Below are 24555 nucleotides of genomic sequence, written 5' to 3' on the forward strand. Positions count from 1 at the left end.
GAGGGCCCAAATTGCTACGGGGGGCACTGTGAACGCTACCCCTTGGAGCAGTTATTTCATATGCGCCCTTCCTCAGGGAACAAGTGCCAGTGTTTCAGCACGCAGAGTAGTCTGTTAGTTATCGTTACATCAGTAGCATTTCCCTCGTTGCCCTGGAACAGCAATGTCTGGCATAAAACACTTAATCTGAGATTAGAAGGCAGTGCTGGTCTTTTAGCTTCAATTACATAAAGTAGCTGGAAGGCTTTGCTCTCTTCTTGGTAAGTGGGTGCCCCTTGCCTAGCTGCCTGAGGCGTTAATCCCAATAATCCAGTGTACGGAGAAAAGAGGAGATCATAGCCAGTAAGTTCACCTTTTGTAGAAAGTAGTATGAATATAACCTGCCAAAGCTGGGTTAGCAGCAGATAACACACCAGCTATGGCAGAGCCATTCTGCCTGTGTCCAACTTTGTAGAAAAGTCAACATTCCCTTTTGTATTTTTATTTAAAGCCACCCTTATAAAACCTCTGGCTTTGATAAAGCTGTACTGCTGGTAATTAGAGTTTGTTCCAGCAACTACAGTGTATTAGGTATTGCCCTCTACCCCTTGAAATCTGTATTCTGACAGGCAGGGCATGCTTTTAGAGGGAGATTCTTTTGCAGCAGTCTCTTTAGACTGAAAATTTTAAGTAAAGACTTGTTGCTTCTCAGTCAGCCTTGCTACATTTTAGTATACATTCCTTACTGTATTATTATTTAGTGGATTTATATACCGCCCTATAACTTGAGGTCTCGAGGCAGTTCACAGAACAAAATAAAAATACAAAACCACAAAATATATAATCAAAATAAAAACAACTACCCAATACTCCCCCCCCCCCCGAAAAAACCCCACACACATTTTAAAAGGGCTGTAAAGTAGTGTGATTAACTGAAGAAGGAATCTTCAGCTGTGAGGGCAAAATACATTCTGAGGAAGTAGGATTGAAAGAAACTGGATTTGTTTTCATTGCTGCGGGGTTTTGGTTCTGTGTAACATTCTTCCCGAAATATGCTATCTGCTCTTATTGCACACAAGGTGGAGTTAGAAAGCCGGACCACCAGCAATAAAAATTTAGACCAGACCAAATTTCTATTGAGTCTAGCATCATTAAGTCTCCAACCATAGCCATATAAGACTGTGAAATTCAAGCAGCGACATGATAAGCATGGGCAGTTTATTTCCTCTGATCAAGACTGAATTTATCAATAGGAACTTACAGCACTTGATAATTCTTCCCTTCACAAACCTATTTTTAAAAAGTTACTGGCTATCTCCATATTTTGTGGCAATAAATTCCATAAGCTACATCTATGAAGTAAACTATGATTGACCTGAAACTGTAATTCAAGCCCATTTGAAGTGCCAGAAGTTCTTATTTAACAGATAACTCTTTGCTGTCTCTTCTATCTTTTTATACTCAAGAGATCTGAGCTTCATTGCAAAAGTGGCTTGAACCCCAAAGTCATTTTAGTTGCACTTTTCTACCTCCCAGGATACAGTGTTTGTGTGGGAGAAGAATACTCCTAGTTATTTTTAACCGTGGTTGCAACATGCTATTTCTTTACTTTTTTTCCTATCACCTTTTTCGTGCTACGTTTTCTACGGTTAACCTCAAAATAACTATAACTACCAAGGAGAATGCATTTGTATGAGAATTTCAAGGTTTCTGGCCGTACATGTATTACTTTGCACTTCTACCGAATGTGATCTCCCCTTCTGTTGCCCTTGTGCCTCGTTTCAAGGGATCAATTTTGGCGGTTCTTTAGTCTAATTTGGAGTTAACCTGCAAACTTGGATCTCTCACCCACCCAAACTCTAGGCAATATTTGAGCAAATTAGTAAGTGTCCTACAGCAGATCCTATGGGGACTATTCCCCCCCCCCCATTTTCATTGCAAAAACAGGCCATTTATTTCTGCCAAGCTTCCTGTTGATCCTTGTTCTTTGGTGTAAATGTCGAGGACTTAAAAACGGGTTCCACTTCCATTAACATTCTGAGCAACAGAACACAGCAGATATCCATCTGTTATAGGAAGCAGAGAACACTTCGAAGTAAAGATAGGGGAATGTAGCTTATAAGTTAACCTTAGTTCAACATGTCATTCCAGAAACAGAGCAAGATGATCTAAGAGTTTTAATATTTTTAGTTGTCGTTAAAAAGTTATTGAGAAGGTTCCATATAACAAAAAATAACTGCATTAACTCAAGTGACTTGTCTACAGTTGTTTTAATGATAAAGGACAGTTTGCACTGAACAGCAACAAACATAGGCTGGAAAAATGTGGTTTTCCTAATCAAGCCTTTTTCAATGAGATACAGGAATTGCAGGTGTTCTTTCCATTTATTCCCATCTTCCACTGCTCTGAGCATGGTACGGCGACAATGGCCACTGAAAATCTTTGGGTTGGTTGACATAATTCTAAACCATGGTTTAGTTTAGTGCTTATGTCATAAAACCAGAAGGACTTTGATGGTGTTTACATTTACTTTTAAAGAACCATGGCTTGTTACATACAAGGCAGAGATTGTGGTTCAAAACAAACTGGTTAGTTAAACTAGCCAGCTTCAAAACCCATGGCTTGAAGTTTATTTGTTTAGAAACTGAACAGTTTGTTTTCTGCTACAATCTCTGGTTCATATGCAATAAGCCATGATTCTGGAAAATGAAAGTAAATGCGAGTGAAGTCTTTCTTCCGCCCACCCAGGAGGAGGAGCCCAGTTTTTCTTGGGCACTTTGCTTGTGCTAAACCATGGTTAAAATGTTATGCGCAAACAGGGAAGTACAAAACTATTAATCTGATGGACTGGCAACGCTGCTGCATTTGGGGGAGACACTGAGCATTGCAAACATTAACCTGAAAACTGACACACTTTATGGAAATACAATTCAATACTCCACAAAATAATATGGGTCATGTTAAGATACAATTAAACTTTTTTTTGATGGGCCACAACACAAAATAAGACACTCTTGCAAAATCAGTGGTGTGTTTACAAGTGTTGGTAAGACAAACCTTTGTGGGGAAAACTAAACTGGTTGAGTCTTCCATTGCATCTCACAAACAAACAACATGTTCATCTTCTATCCATTAAGTATCCTGCTAAAAGCCCAGGATTTTACAGAAAATAAATACAAGGGTAAAACCAAACTGCTATGGCTACAACATGACTAAAACGTTTCCACACTTAACACATGCTTTTATCAGCAATCTAGGCAGTTAAAATAACCCAAGCCAGGTTTCTGAAAGGTTGCAGTTGAAGATTAAGATGCTCAATTCAGTATCCTATTGTTTACTCTGTGCCCTCCTCTGGTGCACAAGGAAGAAGCTCAAGAATGCACTATGGAACACTGGGTTTCCATTTTTCACATAACCAACTTCTGAGTACTTAAAAGTCACTTAAAAAGACTAACCAGGAAAGTTCAACATGCACAGTCCTTTGAAACAAGGAAGATTACTGCTGGTGCAAAAATGTATCATTTCCAACAACAATGCACAAATGAAACAAGAATGGGGTGCTTTGAACAGGTGGAGATAATATCTGAGCTACAGAAAACATTTTTAAAAAGTTTTTGCAGTTTCGCTATATAGGGGTTTGCCAGTTATTTCTCATAAATGTAATATGGCAATAGATACTATACACTGCAGAATAAAAATAAAGTCTCTTAACTGAAAATGGTATACAGTTGATCCTAGTACGCAATGTTGCTGGCAACAAGCGAAGGAACAATTTCAGATTTTATTGCAGCTGTTCATAAGCGGACTGCAGGATGATGTTCAGTATGAAACCATGCTTCATTTCAGCATTGGAGAGGCAAAGAAATTACCCTGGCGTCCAATGCTGGTTGCAGATTTGCTTTTGCTGGCAAATCTAGGGAAAAAGAAAGGGAGAGACTCGGCATGAAATGGTTTTCAGTGTCCTAGCATTTGCTTTGGTGGATGAACATGTTTGAGCAAACAATGACTGTTTCTGCACCCACATTTTCACTTTTGTTGAGCACTTAACAAATAACCCATATGCCATTAAGGCTGAAAATGCCCAATGGAAATTCCGCAGATTTTCAAAGTACTTGAGCAGATACAGCCCAAGACAAGATTAGTACAAGTAAAAATCTTCTTTACATATATTGCTTTCTCGCCCCAACCCCATCCAAGTGATGTTGCCAACATTTCAGGGTATGCAGCAGTCTCCAGGAGTCATGATTACCTCCAGGCTGGCCACTTTGATGAAGTTGGAACAAATGGGATTGTGAATTGCAGTTCCCTAGCAACTGAGCTATTTTCCCTTTTCCTAGCTACAGCAAAACTAGCTAGAGGCAGATGCACGGGAGAGCAGCTGTGGTACCCCGCCTCATGTTCAAGACCCGTACCCAAGCCAAATACCACCGCTCCCTTATGAGCAGCCTCAAGCATTGCAGTCAACTTTGCTTGAAGGCAAGTGGTGGTTCTTTCAGAACATTACACTCTAGACATGGATCAACTGTTCACTTTGTTTGACTCATTGCCAGCTTGTTTTGCCTGATTCCAGACCACCCCGTCATCCGCTTGAAACAAGCCACAGAACTCCTCAGCAATACTTTCTGCCTATTGCCGAGCTAAACTGACGGCTACAGTGACGCTGCTAGAGTCCTGGAGCCCTTTCTAACGTGGGAGGAAAATGCTGTCTGCTAGGTCAAGGAAGCAACGGCCCAACTTACTTGGGTGTGTTTTTGCTGAATGTAGACCTGACCCTCTGGGAGAGCGAACTGCTTGAAGGGGTCTTAACCATTTGTTGCTCTGGAGTGGTGAGTGGTCCCAACATGCTCACTTTGAAGCAAGAAGACACAAGCATAGCACCGTAGTTAGCATTCTTAATCAGCAATATCTTATATCAGATAAAGTAGTTTCAGCCTAAGAGACGTACTTGTGAACATTCTGAAGGAACTAATAATAAACAATTTTAAGAGGCAGCATTTCTCATTCTGGTTGCTATTGCCCAGTTCATTAGGGGGTGAAGTCACCCTCTTTAGGGTTGAAAAGAATGAGGCACAAGTATACACATCCTACTGTTCAGGCTGCCACTAAGGAATACTGTACGTTCCCAACAGCCCACCAATGCTATGTGTTTTTCTGCCGAAGAATTTCAGCTCTTGCAACAACGAAGCACAGTTTATGCAGATTCAAGTAGCGTAACCGGTTCTCCTAATCAAGCACAGTCCCAGAATGTAAAAAAAGAGTGTTGTCTCTGGAAATGGCAACCCCATGTCAAACCCTGCTCTGTTTAATGCACGGCCAATCTTTCATATATTGGACTCCAACTCACATCCGTACGGCCAACTGTCTGGGATGAGAATTGTAGCCAAACAACATCTGGAAAGCACCATGTTGGCCACCCCTACAATGCACTGCAACAGAAATGCATAATGTGATAGTGTTGGGATCTGCTTCTCAGCACTGGCTGCAAGCAGACAGGGAAAAGTGCAATATGATGCTGCTATGAATTTCCCTTACAGTAAGGTATAAAAGGCAAGGTAAAGGACTCCTGGACAGTTAAGTCCAGTTAAAGGCAACTATGGGGTGCGGCGCTTATCTCGCTTTTCAGGCCAAGGGAGACGGCGTATGTCCACAGCTAGCTTTCTGCATCATGTGGCCAGCAGGACTAAACTGCTTCTGGCGCAACAGGACACTGTGATGGAAGCCAGAATGCACAGAAATGCCGTTTTCCCTTACAGAATGTTGCAGGCAAGAGGAGAGTGAATTCAAGAGGAAGTTGCCATTTCTGGCAGGAGCACCACCTTCTGAGGCATATCTAATCACACACTGTAGCTTTTTGCTCCAGGAATATGCATTTAGGATGATGCAGCCTCAAGTTTTAGCACTGCAGGGATGACCAAGAATGAATTGAAGAAAAGGGATTGTCAGCAGGAGTTAAATGGACAAAAGGTAACATTAGCGCAACAGCCTGAATAATTATTAAAACCAATATCTGGCACTAAGAAATGAAAAGGCTAGGTTGTTTGTTGAAAGGACCACTTTTCTTTTAATTCCCATTAGGTAGCCAATAAATAGGGTATGATTACCTTTAACATCTGGTGTGCAGGGTGTGGAGTAGGCATTTGTGTTTTCAATGATATGTGATGGTTCAATGTTTTCCTGTTCCACCATCATGAACTGACTCCAATATTCCACAGGCAAGCAGATCAGCCGCTCCACCACCTACAGGAGCACACTGGCATGTGACTCACTCCTCTTTCAGAACACCATAGACAAATACCAGCAATGCAATCGATACATTTTGGCTGCCAAAAGTTCACATTCTGCCTCAATTTACACTGCTGGCCTACCTTGGGTTGCCTTTTTGTATCCTGGAGTAGTGTCATGGGTTCAGGATCTGGCACAGCATGACCAACAATTGTAGGTCCAAAGACCTTTGACAAGTTGGAGACATCCATTTTTGTATCTGGACTTTGGGCCACTCTGGACAAAGAGACAGAGCATTTGTATAAAGCAAGCCTGCCATTCTTCTTGGTTCATAAGCCCATTGATCATTCCCCCATGCCAACAGAATTATATCATTTTTTCCACACTAACTCTTCCAGAATCTATATCCCAACTGGACTCACCTCTGGAGGTGTATCATAAGGAAAGCCAGAGTGTCTCGGTTAGCCTGCGGGAGCTCCCCAACTGTCTGATACATGGCTGCCACACTATTGTCTTCATCAACTATTTCTTTAAACAAAACAAAACAAATAGCATTTCTATGACTGTTTCAACATATCAATAGGGTTTCATTAAGAGACAGGACACAAGTTGTGTTGTGTCTCATGTATTATTAAATACAAAGCAACAGGAGTTAGCATTACTATCAAATCAGTAGAATGTCCCATCTCAATATTGGGAAAGGGAAGATTTATTGAAATAGGCAACTCAATTGGAATTTTCCCAACTACTGTAACATCTACAGAACAAAGACAAATGAGACAGAAAAACCTATCTGCTATGTGTCGCCTAGCGCTCAACATGATGCATGGGAAAATTATTAGGGGAGTCAAACTACTCTATGACACTATCCCAACGAGGGCAGCACGCATAGGTCCAGCCTAGTTTATGTGTGCTGAACTGTGCTAGGAGCCAAATGAACCCATCAACTTATATTTGAAGACTTGCTGCAATACCAGGGTTTCTGTTGGGGGATTTTTTAAAAAGGTAGTTTGCAACAGAGCAGATATAAAAGTGCTCCTTGCAACATAGTCTATTGCTTTCCTATTAGTATTGTATTAAGGTTTTTCATTACACACAATAAAGAGTGAAACAAATGGAGAAGAATTAGCACACTAAAATGAGAGGGAAGAGCTTCATTGAAAAATGGGTATCATCCCTTTGGGTGACATAACACTGTTGGTAAGAAAAGAGGCTTCTAATAATGTAATTATGTCCTTATTGTTATAGTCTTAAGGGCCTGTTATTTAAAATAGATTTTCAGTCAGACAAGTAGGAGGTTTTCTTACTGGATTTTCAGTCAGACAAGTAGGAGGTTATCAAAAAACAGAAGGCAAGTGAAACAAGAGAGGGAAAGTGGTGTGTAGGAGGATGTTTGTGTCAGCTAGGCTAGGAGTGAAAAGTACCAGGTCATAGCAGTTGCTGTTTGGGGGAAATATTGTAATCAAGTAAGTCCAGAATGGCATTACATTTAGGCAAATAATTCATTTGTGCCTGTTAGTAAAGGTAAAGGGACCCCTGACCATTAGGTCCAGTTGTGACCGACTCTGGGGTTGCGGCGCTCATCTCACTTTCTTGGCCGAGGGAGCCGGCGTACAGCTTCAGGGTCATGTGGCCAGCAGGACTAAGCCGCTTCTGGCGAACCAGAGCAGCTCACGGAAACGCCATTTACCTTCCCTTCGGAGCGGTACCTATTTGTCTACTTGCACTTTGACGTGCTTTCGAACTGCTAGGTTGGCAGGAGCAGGGACCAAGCAACGGGAGCTCACCCCGTCGCGGAAATTCGAACCGCCAACCTTTTGATTAGCAAGTCCTAGGCTCTGTGGTTTAACCCACAGTGCCACCCACGTCCCTTGTGCCTGTTACTCACTCTCAAAAAGCCAGTTCTAAGAGTTCCACTTCCAACCATCAATATCAGCTATAAAATATATTTCTGTTTGTCCCTGGTGCAACAGCAACAGAGAATCAAATTGTTATCTTCCTTGTGATAGGGGATGACTCCATATGATGAAAGACAGGGAGCCAGTGTTTTGTAAGCTTGCGCATTGAAGAAATGCCCATATCACTTGGGACAGCCATAATTCTTACCAGCTGCCTCCATAAAAGCCCTGTTGAGACGGAAGGTAAGGAGAGGCTCCTTCAGGTTGCGGAGGAAGTCTTTAAGGAGACCACACACAGCATGGATATCTTCCACCTTGCTAAGCAGGGGCACAGTCTTCCCTCGAAGGAACTTTTCCTTCAAATCTTTCACTGTACGATCACAACCAGAAATTCGGTAGAGGCCTGTCTGTTGAAAGAACAGTATGTTAACCTATGTTCAAAGTTTTTAGCTTTGGTGGACCCCATCTCCCAGTGCATAAGGGTATGATCTTAATAACAGCACAAACATTTTTTTTATTTCCATGGCTGCAAACTCTCATAGGGCCCCAGAAGGTAGACAGTATATAATTCTCTTCATTCCAAATAGCATAAACAAGATGATGCACACTTTTCAAGTTCTTACCTCATGCAGCCCTCGCTGCTCAATCTCATTCACACAGTGAACTATGATAGAGGGGATCATGGGAGGCGTCAGAGATACAAAATCCATTAGCACTCCCTGAAAAAGAGGAACACAGTGATTTTCCATCCATACCCAACTCCCTAGAAGTCTCACAGAAGAAAGGTTCTTTAAGAGGACAAAGGCACAGGTTTCAGGTCTTCCAACAGACAACTTGACCATAACCTACCTACAGAATCCTTGATGGAAAACAGCTCATAACTGCACTCCAGGAAAATAGGGAGCAAAATTGCTTTAAACTGATTTTTGCAACCAAGTGCCACAATAAAAATCTCAAGTGCAAATCCTACTATTGAATTCTGTTATAGATCATAGTACAAATATGAAGAAATATGAGTATAAACCTGTGAAATTGTTAGTGGTGGAGACACTAGAAATGTTTGGAGAAACATCATACATTTTCTGGCTGGTGTGAAGGATGTGTGCTTGTTAATAGCACAGGTGTAACAAAGATTCTACCACAGAGACATCACATTCTTTTTTCCACATTACTTAAAACTGCATAATCTAAAGATAACATCCCCAAGACCTTTCTGAAAAACCTTAGGCATGGACAAAAAATGATAAGATCTAACTGAGCAGCTGTTAACTCCTGGTTCCCTTAGGGAAAAGGTGGCAGACATTGTTAGCAGTTATTTTGTTCTGCTCATCTTTCACTTTACATCTGGCTAGGTACAAGCACCCCTAAGCAGCATGGAAACCTTATGTTTGTACATAATCCTAAAGTTACTAATAGGAAGCATACAGCTTAAGACTTTCTTTAAATTACTGGCCCTCTAGCTGTTCTAGCTTCATGTGAAGCCTCCGCAGGGCACAGCAAAGGCTTCGCGGGGCTACCCCTGGCTTTTGCGGGAGGTGGGGCACAGCTCTGTCCCTTTCCCCACCTCCCAGAAAAACCCCCAAAGGCCACGCTCCCTTTAAAGAGCCGTGTGGAGCGTGTGCGGCTCTTGGGGAAAAGCCTGCAAGCGCTGCACACAAGCTCCTCGCGGCTCATGAAAGGGAGTGCTGAGCAGAGCCTGGGATGCATACAGGCTCTGCTCAGCGCTCCCTTTAAATATTTTTTTTCTTGCATTCCCCCTCTAAAAACTAGGTGCGTCTAATGGTCAGGTGCGAAAAATACGGTATGTATTCTTTCAATAGGTTGAGTAAGATTTGTAAGTTTAAAAATGTTCCTGGAGAAGCATGTTTAAGTATTTTGCTTTAATATGCTGCAAGTCACTTTGGGATACTCTTTGTGTAAGAAGTGACAAATAAGTATAATTTTTTTAAAAAACCATTTTGTTCTTTAGATCCAACAGAAAACTTTTCAGTTGTAGGCCACTGAAGACACTGCATGTACGGAAGCATACCTCTCCAATTCTGACAGGGGTTCCTGCCAAGGTAGGGATGCAGGGCAAGGGGCAGCGATCTCGACATTCTGGGTGTGTCACTACCCGACAGTCTCGGCACTTCAAGGCCACTTTCCCAAACTTTATCCGCTTGCCACATGGAACACACGACTCGGGTTTAATAACCTGGAGAGAGACTACATGTGTAAGGAACAGCTTGATCTGAAATAAGCACTGAAATATATTTAGTCCAGATAAGGACCCTTATCCAAATCAGTAGTTTATTCATTTGAATATTTTCATCCCACCAGTCAGCTAGAGAGGCTCTCAAAACTGCTAATCACCAAAACTGACATAAAAGTCAATCTAGAAAAACATAATATCATTCTGGTTAAGAACAGCAAGTGCAAACCACAGCAGCAACGTGAGTCAGTCAGTCAAATGCCTTCATGAGCAAGAAGGCTTTGAATGCAACTTCTGACTCAATGAGCTTGACATATGAGCCACTCTGGGCAGGTAAGTGGGTACACTGGCAGTTATGATGCAGCAGCTAGGGAGCTACTTTGCACAACACAATAGTCTCATTGCAATTGCAGGCTTCGTGGGCAAGCCAGATTTAAAACAGTTTCTCCACTCTGCTTACAAGATGTCAGACAGAATTTGCTAATGTCTCCCTAAACATGCATCCCTGGGCTGGGCTCAGTAAGCTAAGCCATGATTTCATTGTATGCTTGGTATCTTAAAAGATTACAGCAACAATTGATTAAATATATTTGCATTGTGCTAAAGGGTACCAACGCAGATGTCCTGCTTACCTCAAAAGATGATGGTACTCAGGTCAGGTTCCAAGGAACCCCAGGGAGAAGGGGAGAGGTTCACATCTAAAGAGGTGTTTTGTCAAGTATTCTGGGCTCAAAATATTTAGGGCTTTGGAAAAGACAAAGCCAACACTTTGAAAAGGGTCCACAAACTGGTACCCTGCCCAGCACTAATAAACCTGCTCAAAATAACAAAAGAGGAATTCACACAGGCTGCTCATTGCCTGCTTGCTCACCGTTTTTGATACAAATTCATGTAGCCTCATCCCAGTGTTCCCAGGAGTGCTAGATCCATCTGTTTCAGATTTGTTTTCTTGCTTCCTGCTTCCCAGGCTTGAATCACTGCTCCAAGGTTGTAGAATGGCTTGGGAAGAGACAAGTCACAGTCATTTTGCAGATTCTGCCTTCGAAATAGGTTTCAGGGGGAGAATAGGGACCCCCAATTTAGAAGCGAGTGAATATACCATTTCTCACAAAAGCTACCACTACTCTAGTTGCAAGCTAATGCAACTAGAAAGAAGCTTCAAGATACCCAATTTTGTCTCATCTTTCCTATTTTTCGTATTAAAATAATGACAATTTCACTTTAAACACACACAAGGGTTACATTTAGATCCTTTTCCCATCACAGCAGCTCAGACTTGAGAGGGAGGGATATTTGGCGGTCAGCTTTCAGTGTACCTCCTTAATCCTTCTTACAGTAGAAATAGAAACAGATGTGTGGGATGGATTTAAGCAGAACAGATAAAATGTTTCAGGAGTGTTTTCCCCTCCTCTATATTATAAAATACGAAATGGAATAAAACTATGCAGTATAAGAGTGACAGAGGAAAGTATGCTCTTAGTTTATCCATAACAGATTTGAAACATAATTCAAATATGTGCTGCCATTTCCTGTTGAACTTCGGCAGCCAACAGTATCCTCTGCAGTGCTTAGTCACAGAAAATGACTCTCACTTGTATCAGCAACCTCCTGGCTGCAAAATGGATTAACGGCTGTGGTTACAGAGAAGTCACAGTATTAAATTTGAAATGCAAGTAATAATCTGAAAGCAGGCACTTACCTGCCTTTCTACGGTCTGCAATATAGCAAGGTACAGTTTCAATAGTGGAGATTGCTTCAATTGGGCCTCCATCATTAGGCACTGTGAGAGTCGTTTTTGCAACTATTGATTCATTTCCCTGAAATGAGACAGCCAAGAGATTAACAGGTGCAAGATGTACCTAAGGGTCATATATAAGAGTCTCTCTCTGCCCGAGCATATGCAACCTGTTATCCATGTTAATGGTGCAGCCTTGAGCACCTACTCAGCATATGAAAATCTTGGCTTCAAAATAAAGGCATCCACAGTGAAAGAGAGGAGCTGGCCGCTAGGTTGTAGTTGGACACTTTATATTACTGCTATATCCTGCTCCAACCAGATAAAATGAAAATATGCCCAGGCATGGTAGTGCATGGATGACTCCTACATATGACTGGCATCTTGATGAGCAACCTTCTTACATCTGATGTTTTATCATTTACAAGATTTTCTAAGAACAGAATACATAGGTCCCAGGCCCTAAGGAAGTTAGATTGGCCTCAACCAGAGCCAGGGCCTTTTCAACTCTGGCTCCGGCCTGGTGGAACGCCCTGCCTCATGAGACCAGGGCCCTGCAGGATCTGATTTCTTTCCGCAGGGCCTGTAAGACAGAGTTGTTCCGCCTGGCCTTTGGCTTGGAGCCAATTTGATTCCCTCCCTCCCTCTCTTTCTTTTTTCTTTTCCTTCTCCTCCTGCGATGAGGCTACATTTTAATATTTTAATGTTCCACTATTTTAATGTTGTATTTTATTTTTGTTTTTAAGTTGTAATCATTCATATGTTTTTATTATTGCTTGTAAGCCGCTCTAAGCCCGGCTTTGGCTGGGGAGGGCGGGGTATAAATAAAAAATTATTATTATTATTATTATTATTATTATTATTAGTCATTCACAAAGTGTGCCATCGAAAGGTAGATCCACTGAATGATGTATCTGGGAGCACACAATGCAGCACTATTCTGATGTTAAGCGAATGTGGACTATTGTCTGGGAAACTATTCAGAGCACCACATAAGCCACTCAGAGCTTTTCTGCAGGGAAAACACAATACAATACAATAAATGACAATGTAAATAGCCAAATGGCTGCAATATCAGATAGGGCTCTATATTAAGACTTGAACCGTGAGTTCATAAAAAGTAGATGTTGACCCACACAATATTTGATACACTCTGTATAGATGTTGAGGTGCCAATTGTGCTGATCATTCCCACTGTGCAATGAATTTGTACGATAGCACAGAGTTGGAGATTTGCCACCTGATCAGGGTCAACAGCATTTCTCCACCTTTCATTTTGGGTATGGAGAAGCAGTCATATCATCTATATTGCACTCTGGGTGGTACATGTTATGTCGTAAAGTAATGTATAATACTAAGCACCGCTCCACCTATTCCAAAATCCACAGGCACTTCTGTCAAAAGGAAGGTTGTATAAACTATGCAAAGTTGCATACCTGGTCCACGGTAGAACCAATGGAACGAGTTTTCTTTAAACAACCTGGTGGGCCTTCTATAAACTGTCTAGATGAGCGCTGTAAAGAAAAAATTGCAATACCATGTTTGGGTCAAAACACTACAGAATTTTTGAGAAAGCAGAAAATGCATTCTATTGGAATGCTCAAGACACTAAATGATGTTACATATCTGTATTTACAAGAGATGCGATATTCTTGAAATGATCTGCGTAGAATTTTAAGTAAACCTTTCTGAAGTGCCCTTTCCCGCTTGAGATATGCCGAGAAGATACACTTCTCACCTAGTAACCAGACGAAAGTGAAGAGAATTGAATGGGAAGGGAGGAAGAAAAGACACACTCTGCTTTAGGATTCCACCCCCACTAGTATATATGAAACAGAACTCAAAGTTTCAGCTGTGCTATCCTGCAAGCCAAAATGAGACGGAAATTGTAACTTCTATCTTTGATGTCATGAAACTGTCTTCAGATCTGTCCTACTTGATCTCAAAGCCCTTGTACAAGGCATTAAAGCATTTCAAAAGAAAATTCCAGGTTTGAAACAAGCAGCTCAGAGGAATACATCTTGAAATTTAAGTGGCTCTCTAGATTATGCCAGCCTGGAAAGGGTGTTTGTATTGCTGACATAAGGGAAGCACACACTTGACTAGGAAATCTATCCATCATGTGCGTTAAAAAAAGAGGACAAATTATTGCATATGTATATTGATGTACACTTTAAAAGTTCACACTCAAGGAGTTTAGAAAATATTTGCCAGTTTGACCATTTGTAACTATTGCCACTTGATAACAAGACACCTAAGTGAAGTAGTGAATATGCATATGGATACCAATGGAGAATTGAAACCTGTGTGAACGAACACACACACACAACTCATTTTTGCATTAGACCATTACAAGTCAGTAAAGGGAAAAGTACATACCCTTTTCTCTCTTTTCTTCAGTTTGACAGTCTTTACCACTGTGGAATCCCATTCCTGAAGATACAAGAAAAATCTGATTGGCATTATGAAGGCAGCAAATTTCTATGTGTTGTTTGTTTGGTTTTATCCTCAATTTATGTTACTAAATCTATGACTCTTATGACCTGCTAGACTGCAAAACTATTTGGTATAGCACTGAATGGAATCTAGGAGCAAAAGGTTAATACAGAAGTACAGACAAAGACAGTTCACATGATCAGCACACTTCTCTCTACACACGGTCCTATTTCTACATCATTCAAGGAGAGCACAAGAAAGGAAGATCATGGTAACATTACCAGCGATTCATCGGTCTTGTCAAAACTGATGTCTGATAAAATTGAACCAGATTCATCTATTGTAGATAATCTAAATACAAGAAGGAAAAAAATGTAAAAATCACACATATGCATGTAACATTCTTCCAGATAACACCCTTGTCAAGGCCTTATGATTACTAGCTCAATTACTTAGTATTTGAAGGCAGGCAGAATCTGAAAGAAGTCTAGCTCGGCACATTCCTAATTATATGTAATCAATACATATGCAACTTCGCTACACAGACACAGGTAAAGGGTAAAGGACCCCCTGGACAGTTAAGTCCAGGCAAAGGTGACTATGGGGTTGTGGCGCTCATCTCGCTTTTCAGGCCGGGGGAGCTGGTGTTTGTCCACAGACAGCTTTCCGAGTCATGTGGCCATCATGACTAAACCACTTCTTGTGCAACGGACATTGTGATGGAAGCCAGAGCGCACAGAAACGCAGTTTACCTTCCTGCCACATCAGTACCTATTTATTTACTTGCACTGGCATGCTTTCGAACTGCTAGGTTGGCAGGTGCTGGGACAGAGCAACGTGGTTTTGAATCACCGATCTTCCGATCAGCAAGCCCAAGAGGCTCAGTGGTTTAGACCACAACGCCACCTGCATCCCTATATAATACAAACATAGGGTATAATATCTGGTATATAAGAAATTAGTATACTAAGAGTTGCACATTTTTTTATTTAATATAAACAGCTAGAGTTAAGCACATCTAAATCTCATTGGTTTCAATGGAGAAAGTTAAGCTTGTCTCCTAATACTCTCCTGTACAATCAGTGGGGCTTAGAAGTGCTTAACAGCACAGGGGTCTCTAATTGCCATATCCTTTCTTCCCCTCCAGTCCCGTAATCTTTGCGAAAGAATAATAATAAATAAATAAAAACAGGCTCCTGAAAGGAGATTGCAATAGTAAGAGGAATGTGGTTATTGGTGTAATCCGTTCTATTTGAAGAATTTGGATTCTTTTAGCATGCAGAGCTATGCAACCCATGCTCATACATGAAACTGATGCATCTGGTGCATAATTTTCAATTCTGAGAATGCCAGCTTACAGTTAAAAAAGGAAAAGAAAATATGATTCTAATTCGCCCACCCTTATAAATCAGAGATAAATTCTCTTAGCAACTTGTGGATCTCTACTGAAAGATCAGAAATTAAACCAGAGCTTTGGAATGGTTATATTGATGTTCTACATGGCTGCCAATTATTGGTATTACTCATTCCCTTGCCTGTTTTTCCATGCTTATGCCTTTCCCTCTTCACCATTCTGCTTCGTTTATGACCCCTATCACTCCAACCCTTGACCAGAAGAACAAGTTATTTAAAAACCTGTATCTTCAAGGCATCATTTGCTCTGGTCAGAAATGTGTCTTTATCTGCTGCAGAAGACTAATAGTAACGGTGGCATCTATCGAAGAATAGATAAGTAGGGAAGCTTAATACAAGTAGTATCGACATTCAGGATTTTTTCTAATCTAGACTATCGTTTGAGTCTGCGTAATGAGGAATGTTCAAATTACATTACATTATTTGATCATTCTATAATTAAGGTAAGTATGTCTGATGTCTTCTACCTTTTCCTATATAGTCCTTTTCTGTTTAGACATGAGGGCCTAATTGGCTGCATCTCAACATTCTCAGCAAAATCATACAACTTTAATATATAAATATTGGTTCAAGTACTGTTATAAATCAGAGTCTTCCTCTGCAATTCCTTGCAGTTCTGAAGTATTAAATTTCATTTACTGATGCACAGAGCAGAAATATATGCTTAATAGTACCAAAAAGAAATAAGAACCCTTTCAATATCTACTGGATTCGGATAAATAACCTTTGCCAGACAAGAAATATGACTGCTGTTTAGAACTAGGTCAGTTGCTGAAAGAAGTATTGCTGAACTGTCCCTACCTTTAGGTTAATTACTTATGTAGAGACAGAATTATTGACATTCAGCTTAGCATTGCTACATCACAGAAAAAACCTTTAAACAAGAAGTAGGATTATAGCTACAACCTGAAACAATACTACACGTGCCCCACCCCCATATTCTCTGCCAAGAAACAGTGTTTCCTGGAACAATTTGCAGAGCCCTGGTATTCTAAAGAGTAGCTTCTAAGCCAAGGATGGGGAAACACTTTAAGTTAAGGGCCGAATTCCTTTTTCGGCAACCTACCGAGGGCCACATGCCAGTGGTAGCCGAGACAAGAGGCAAAAGTGGATGAAACAACAGGTGTGGTTCTTACCTTTTCAGAGACTTCTATACAGATGTTTTAGATGCAATTAAGTTAGGATTTGGCTTTAGACTTGTTTAGACAGAAGATGGTCATTTTAAGATAACATCTGTTTAGTCCTCCTAACACAATTTGTGGGTGCACTGAACAAATTGTGTTAGGACTAAACAAGGGAGGTCTTAAAATTATTTTCTTCTGTGTGAACAAGTCTAAGGCCAAATCCTAACTCCCAGCTGGCAGCCAGAGCCACACTCCCAGTTCCACTGCCCACAAAGGCCACAGCAAAAGGAATGGCTCTTTACTGTGCCTACTCCCAGGCCGGCACAATGAGGCTTGGACGAGAGCCACTACTGCCATGTGACGGCAGCGGGGTCTACGCAGGATCAAGCAATTCCTGTGCCAGCACTGCCACTACTGGGATTTCCTCTGCCTGCTGTTGGAAGAGATGGTGGCTTCCAACCAATGTTTGGGTGGGCACACATTGAGTTGCTCTATTCTGGCGCGGTTTTCCTGCTAACAGTGGAGCTCCCGTGGGGCTTGCAGAGAAACACTTCCACTCCATCCAAGTTCCCTTGAGGGGTCGGGGGTTTGGATTGTTCTGTACATTTTCTGGCCCCATACAAAGTTTCCAGGGGTCTGGAAAACATGTTCCTAGCCCCAGCGAAATAAAATCAGGTTGTCACATCTACCTTCTTTACAACCCAGCCCACCAAAGGGGCACCCTCCAGCAAAGGTAATATCTCAGCAGCTGACCTTTTATTCCCTCCCATAGAAGTATGAGGCTTGTTTAGGAAGGCCAGTGCTGATTTCTGTTCTTCACTCAGCTGAATACTCCCCGATGAATCACACATAAGCAGCTCTTTGATCAGCTGGATCTGTCGCTCCTGCAAGTTAGGAAACACCAAAAATAGTCTTGCTTTGCATTTACATGACAGTCCATAATACACAAAGCCTCCTGAAGAAGGCTGCTACACTACCAACATATTAATATCTATAAAGAGATCTGCACCTGTCTCTCAAATCAGCTTAGTTTAAAGCAGCAGCACAAAGATTTAGCTAGATCAAATTGCTACCCAGTGTAAAAAGATAAGGTACTCCAAATAGATTTCTTTGAGCCATAAAGCAATTTGCCCAATTCTATTTGCAAATAACAATAGTTTCTACCATATTGAGCTTCTTTTTGCAAGCAGAGGAAGGGACTTCTGCAAGAGGCCAAGAATGAACAATTCTGATCTGCCAAGGGATGGAGTAAATAATCTTTTTCATAATAACAAGAATAATAATAATAATAATAATAAATTATTTTATTACTGTTTTGGGGGGGACAGGAGGCGGGCAGGTGTGGAGCACTCCTGAATGGGGTAACTGTGCCCCTGAAGGACCAGGTGCGCAGCCTGGGAGTCATTTTGGACTCACAGCTGTCCATAGAGGTCAATTCTGTGTCCAGGGCAGCTGTTTACCAGCTCCATCTGGTACGGAGGCTGAGACCCTACCTGCCCATGGACTGTCTCGCCAGAGTGGTGCATGCTCTGGTTATCTCTTGCTGGGACTACTGCAATGTGCTCTATGTGGGGCTACCTTTGAAGGTGACCCGGAAACTACAACTAATCCAGAATGCGGCAGCTAGACTGGTGAATGGGAGTGGCTGCCGAGACCACATAACACCAGTCTTGAAAGACCTACACTGGCTCCTAGTACGTTTCCGTACGCCCTCCCACCAGATGTCAAAGAGAAAAACAACTACCAGATTTTAGAAGACATCTGAAGGCAGCCCTGTTTAGGGAGGTTTTTAATGTTTAACAGACTACTTTATATTAAGATTTTGTTGGAAGCCGCCCTGAGTGGCTGGGGAAACCTAGCCAAATGGGCGGGGTAATAAATAATAATAATAATAATAATAATAATAATAATAATAATAATAATACTAACAACAATTTCCCCAGTGGTTTCCCAAGCCACTCTGGGCGGCTTCCAACAAAATATTAAAAATACATTAAAATATCAGTCATTAAAAACTTCCCAAACAGGGCTGCCTTTAGATGTCTTCTAAAAGTCTGGTAGTTGTTTTTCTCTTTGACATCTGGTGGGTGTTCCACAGGGCAGGTGCCACTACTGAGAAGGCCCTCTGCCTGGTTCCTTGTAACTTGGCTTCTCACAGCGAGGGAACCGCCAGAAGGCCCTCGGCACTGGACCTCAGTGTCCTGACAGAACGATGGGGGTGGAGACGCTCCTTCAGGTATACTGGGCCAAGGCCGTTTAGGGCTTCAAAAGCCAGCAATAACACTTTGAATTGTGCTCAGAAACATACTGGGAGCCAATGTATGTCTTTCAAGACTGTGTTATGTGGTCTTGGCGGCCACTCCCAGTCACCAGTCTAGCTGCCACATTCTGGATTTGTAGTTTCCGGGTCACCTTCAAAGGTAGCCCCATGTAGAGCAGTAGTCCAAGTGGGAGATAACCAGAGCATGCACCACTCTTGCGAGACAGTCCTAAACTCACCATGATGGATTTAACAGAAGGTTAAAAAACTGCTGACTTGGGTTAGGTACTTAGGTAGCACTAGAATTCATGGGGAATTGGCTTCTTCCTTCCTGCCTGAGCCATGTGCAGGCTTGGCTAAATTTTGCCTAATACAAGACAGTGTTTAGCCAAGTGCACAGAGGACTGAAAACATGGAGCGACAGGGAGTTGCAAGTGACCACATCCAAGTAATGACTCGCCTGTCTGCCCTATCATATGTTTGCTGTTGCTGTCTAGTTTTACAAGCCCCAATCCAAAGACCGTATGGATGAGAGCCCATCCACAAGTGACACTCAAGTTTCAGTACCACCTACGTAGTCCACTCTTTACAGGCTGAGCACTGGATCACAATATGGCATATACAATAGGAAGTTGCATCATTTGTCATCTGTAATATTTGGAGTTCTAACAAATAGCAACCTGTAGTACCCAAGCCACCCCATCACTCCAAACTGAATGACAAGCAGAGAACACAATCGTATTTTCACAAGCTGTGTTGGCATGTTGGAAAAAACCTGCAATATCCTGGAAGCAGAAGCACTTCCTTGGAACAAGCTATCACAGAGGTGACCAGCAACTGGGCATTTGTTGCACTATACACCGTGTCTAGAAAACTCCTATGCTTTTCTCCCGGAAATAAATTCATGTTCAGTGGAAGTATGTATCTGAACACTCTGTGCTTGGAACACATAAAAAGGGAGGGCTGCTGTCTTCTTTATGTACTGATAGTTTTTTCAGAGGTAATCCGTTAGTCACTATTGAAAACAGGATGCTGGACTAGATGACCCCCCAGTCATGGCTTTTATGTTTTGTTCGATGGTTACAATCCTAATCTTGCTCACCTGGGGGGAAGCCCCACTGAATTCCCTAGGACTTACTTCTAAGTAGACTTGGATAGGATTGCACTCTAAGCCTGTCACTCTACTTCATTAAGACTAAATGAGGAAATGTTATATGCACCAGTTTTTCACATTCGGCTTCAGCTCGCTGTCTTCGCTTAATCTCCACATCCACTTGATTTCGGGCGTGTTTCAGCTTCACATCCAGGGCACTACGTTCAGTTTCTGTTTTCATCAGCAGATCTTTGTACCTGGCCAACTCAAGATCCATTTTCTGCCACTTTCTTCTGTGCTCTTCAAAGTTCTTGGCTAGCTGGATAAACTCTGTGAAGGGCATACACATTGGAATTCATTTATAAAGGACTATTTTCTTGCATTTCCTCAAATATCCCTGCAACAGAAGTCTTATCATTTCTATTTTACAATACAGAGGTGCTGGTATTATTCGGAACAGAGAGACTGTAGGCACAGGATCTCACAACTTACACACACTGAGACTTCCTTTTGAGTAAACATCCAAATTATGGTGCCACAAGAGTTATAATCACAAATCAAGCCAGTTTCCCCCTTTATCAAGATAAAAAGATTTATATTGGGCTACTCAGTCAGATAACTTGTTAAGAACAACTGAAGACATAGTGTCTTAGAAGATACATGTGGCTAAGGCAACTTAAATAAATATATGAACTTGCTGACGGTTGTCATACCCAAGGATAGAACTGCAGCTATAATTAACTTGAGAACAGATTATTTTATGGTCACAGATTAGCACACCAGAAAGACGTTCAAAAGCAAAATTTAAATGTAACTGCTGTAATATGCTTCAGTAGATGTAGATTGGTATTATAGATGTCTGGGCCAGAAACTCTATTCAGCTAGATAATTATACAAATATTGATTTAAAAGGAAAAAGCCAATTTCCTTTAGCTGCTTAACACTGCCTTGAGGGGAATATAAACGTTCCATCCTGCAAAGCTACAATCTTCTATAGAAGATTGGACAAACCTGCCTCCAGTCAATGCCCCCTCCACCACTATTATTTACGGATGTCGTTGCTCTGTGACACAGCACTAGACTTCCCTTGGGCTCTTTGAGACCTGCAATAGTACATGGCAATGTAACATCACATCCCTAAGGCAACAGATAAAATAAGGTAACTACTGGAACTGTAATGTTTTGACCACATGTTCTGCCTGGTTGCCTAGAAACCACATTCTACAAAACCCACTAGCTGGTATGCAGATCAGTTTTCTACAGAAGCAAGGCATTATCCCAATCATCAAGCTTCCAGTGTAATTTAACATATTAACTGGCTGCTCTAAGAAATTTAAAAAATCTCACTCCAACCAAGTCATCTAAGAGACTCCTTGAATAAGAGGGCAGGAAAAAGCCTACGAATAGGTTATAGATTTCTGCACTTACACAACATCTACAAAGATGACAACTTACGTAATTCATTGCCTTCACTTAGGATTTCTGCTTGGCGTATCAGTTGGTCAAAGATATTCCGTAAATTCAGCATTGGGGTCTCCATCTTTGTGCCTAGAAACTGAAATAATTCAGAAATTGGGTTGTTATTCCCTTTTCTTCTGCCAGACATAGCAATTCTTACCAGCAAGGTTAAGTCTGCAATTTAAGAATCAACACATTATAGATGCTGTCTTTTGCTGAAAGACATCAACATCCCTTCTCATCTGCAACCTCAATGTGAGACACCATGCAGCGCTGTTTTATTAACACAATGAATAAAGTGCTTTACAAAACTTTATAGGCACAAAATAGGTCCTGGAGCACAACGTATTTACACTGTAGAACAGACAATAAGGAAGGCACAAAGATGCATACTTTCAGACCCTCTGAATGTCCCTATTTTCCAGGGATAGAACCAGATTTATAGAAGCCACCCCAGTTTCTGATTTAATCCCAGGAAGTCCAGCTTTTCCTTAGGATGTGTTAATTTTATTCAGAGAAATGTTGGAGATTCTGTACTTTGATTGTGTTAGTTGGAAATTAATAGTATAATTCAAGGTTGGGCTAAATGGGGTCTGCATGTACAAAGTGAGGTCCACTCAAGAAACATGCCTCCCTCTGACAATGCCCCCCAAACTTGCTCTTTGGATTCCCCCAACCCTCTACAGCACATTTAGGAGAGGGGGTGTTCCATTGCACAAGCAGACCTCATTCTGTGTACTCAACAATTTAGCTGAATATCGCTCTTTGTTTAATAACCAAGTCAAAGGCATCAAAAAAATGTAAGTTTAGAGGAAGGATCTGAAGGAAGAGAACTTGTGTTTGGGCACAGTTTTTAAAAATTAAGTATCACTGGTTTAAAGTGGAACACAAATACAAACATTTAAGGAAGTTTAACTTTCAATGGGCCATATCCAGCACTGCAGCTCTGCTGGCACTACAGGCTTCCATGCATGCAAGGAATTTCACAATCAGCTCCAGGGGATTGAGGTACCCCCTGGAGCAGATTTGGGGGTGCTTGCAGGGTGAAGAGATAAAATGAAAGTCCCATTACACCAGCGGAACCCCAACCTAATATCTTATAAGTGAATTCACGACCCTCTAAGAGTCACATTAAAAACAGTCTTTAATTTAACATTGGAGATAATATCCGAAATTGCCATATTTTTCTGTATATAAAACTAGGGTTGTTGTTGTTTTTTAAAAGGGGAGGTAGTCTTATACACGAGGGCAATCTCCCCCCATTTTCTTAATTTTGAGTCCCCAAAAATAGGGGGCATCTTATACATGGAAAAATACGGTAAATTAAGCATGACAACAAATTATGTGTGTTAATCTTATGGAAAGCTACAAATATATATTACTTTTACAAATCTACACAGTATAGAAAATGTGCTTTACCACAGGATCCTGGCCTTAATCTTTAAATAGCTGGTTGGCATGAGTCCAGATGGAGGAGATTCATGGGGACCAAGCGGGCTTTCTCCCGAAAAGGCATTTGTCGGACAACGTAAGGAATATAATTGACATTTTGGAGAAGCTGGAAGTGAATATAAATACCAAGGCTGTTTTGATATTTGTGGACGCTGAGAAAGCCTTTGACAATATATCTTGGAGTTTCATGTTGAAGAACCTCCGGGGGATGGGGGTAGGCCAAGGGTTTGAAAATGGTATAGGTGCAATATACTCTGAACAGAAAGCAAAATTAATTGTAAATAATGTGGTTACAGAAGAGTTCAAGATTGAAAAAGGGACACGTCAGGGGTGTCCTATCTCCCCACTACTTTTTATATCGGTCCTGGAGGTTTTGCTTAATATGATTAGGAGGGACCAGTTGGTTAAAGGGATTCAGGTCGGAGCTAAACAATACAAACTGAGAGCATTTGCAGATGACCTAGTACTAACATTACAAGAGCCAGAAGCTAGCACGAAAAGAGTTTTGGAAATAATTCAAGAGTTTGGTCAAATGGCAGGATTTAAATTGAATAAGTTAAAGACTAAGGTATTGGAGAAAAATTTAACACAGGTTGAAAAAGAAAGGTTTCAGAATGAGACGGGGTTGACTGTGGTTAAAAAAGTGAAATATTTGGGTATAAATATGACAGCTAAGAATGTGAACTTATTTAAAGACAATTATGAAAAAACTTGGACAGAGGTGAAAAAAGATTTGGAGATTTGGTCAAACTTGAAGCTTTCCTTGTTAGGTCGAATCGCAGTTATAAAAATGAATGTATTGCCAAGAATGTTGTTTTTGTTTCAAGCATTACAAATAATGGATAAAATGGACTGTTTCAAGAAGTGGCAGAAAGACATATCTAAATTTGTCTGGCAGGGCAAGAAGCCCAGAATAAAATTTAAGATACTAACGGATTCAAAGGAAAGAGGGGGGTTTGCCCTGCCAGACTTTAAACTGTACTATGAAGCGGCAGCTTTCTGCTGGCTAAAAGATTGGCTGCTTCTTGAAAACACAGACATTTTGGACTTGGAAGGTTTTAACAATATTTTTGGGTGGCATGCATATTTGTGGTATGACAAGGTTAAAGCACATAAAAGTTTTAAAAACCATATTGTCAGAAAAGCACTATTAAATGTCTGGGTCAGATATAAAGATTTGCTGGAAAACAAAACCCCAAGGTGGTTGTCGCCAATGGAAGCTAAGGCAGTTAAAAAGTTAAATATGGAGTCGAAGTGGCCAAGATATTGGGAAATTTTAGAAAAGGAAGGGGAC

General features: G+C 41.2%; 1 protein-coding gene across 2 annotated transcripts in view; it reads right to left on the reverse strand.

Annotated features, from left to right (window-relative positions):
• Positions 1 to 2234: 2234 nt before the first annotated feature.
• Positions 2235 to 24555, reverse strand: part of RACGAP1 (Rac GTPase activating protein 1) — a 33090-nt gene continuing 10769 nt past the window's right edge. For both annotated transcript variants that reach the window (XM_053375058.1, XM_053375059.1), the window contains exons 2-17: positions 21807 to 21906; positions 20479 to 20681; positions 17752 to 17882; positions 14743 to 14812; positions 14405 to 14458; positions 13462 to 13539; positions 11990 to 12107; positions 11162 to 11289; positions 10129 to 10293; positions 8723 to 8818; positions 8308 to 8506; positions 6624 to 6729; positions 6345 to 6477; positions 6081 to 6216; positions 4719 to 4827; positions 2235 to 3892 (exon numbers count right to left, since the gene is read on the reverse strand). In XM_053375058.1, the coding sequence (XP_053231033.1) occupies positions 3817 to 3892; positions 4719 to 4827; positions 6081 to 6216; positions 6345 to 6477; positions 6624 to 6729; positions 8308 to 8506; positions 8723 to 8818; positions 10129 to 10293; positions 11162 to 11289; positions 11990 to 12107; positions 13462 to 13539; positions 14405 to 14458; positions 14743 to 14812; positions 17752 to 17882; positions 20479 to 20681; positions 21807 to 21891 (1887 nt within the window). In that variant the 5' untranslated portion in view covers positions 21892 to 21906 and the 3' untranslated portion in view covers positions 2235 to 3816. The remainder of the gene's footprint in view (positions 3893 to 4718; positions 4828 to 6080; positions 6217 to 6344; positions 6478 to 6623; positions 6730 to 8307; positions 8507 to 8722; positions 8819 to 10128; positions 10294 to 11161; positions 11290 to 11989; positions 12108 to 13461; positions 13540 to 14404; positions 14459 to 14742; positions 14813 to 17751; positions 17883 to 20478; positions 20682 to 21806; positions 21907 to 24555) is intronic.

Source organism: Podarcis raffonei, chromosome 2 (assembly GCF_027172205.1).
Source record: "Podarcis raffonei isolate rPodRaf1 chromosome 2, rPodRaf1.pri, whole genome shotgun sequence".
Taxonomy (NCBI): Eukaryota; Metazoa; Chordata; class Lepidosauria; order Squamata; family Lacertidae; genus Podarcis; species Podarcis raffonei.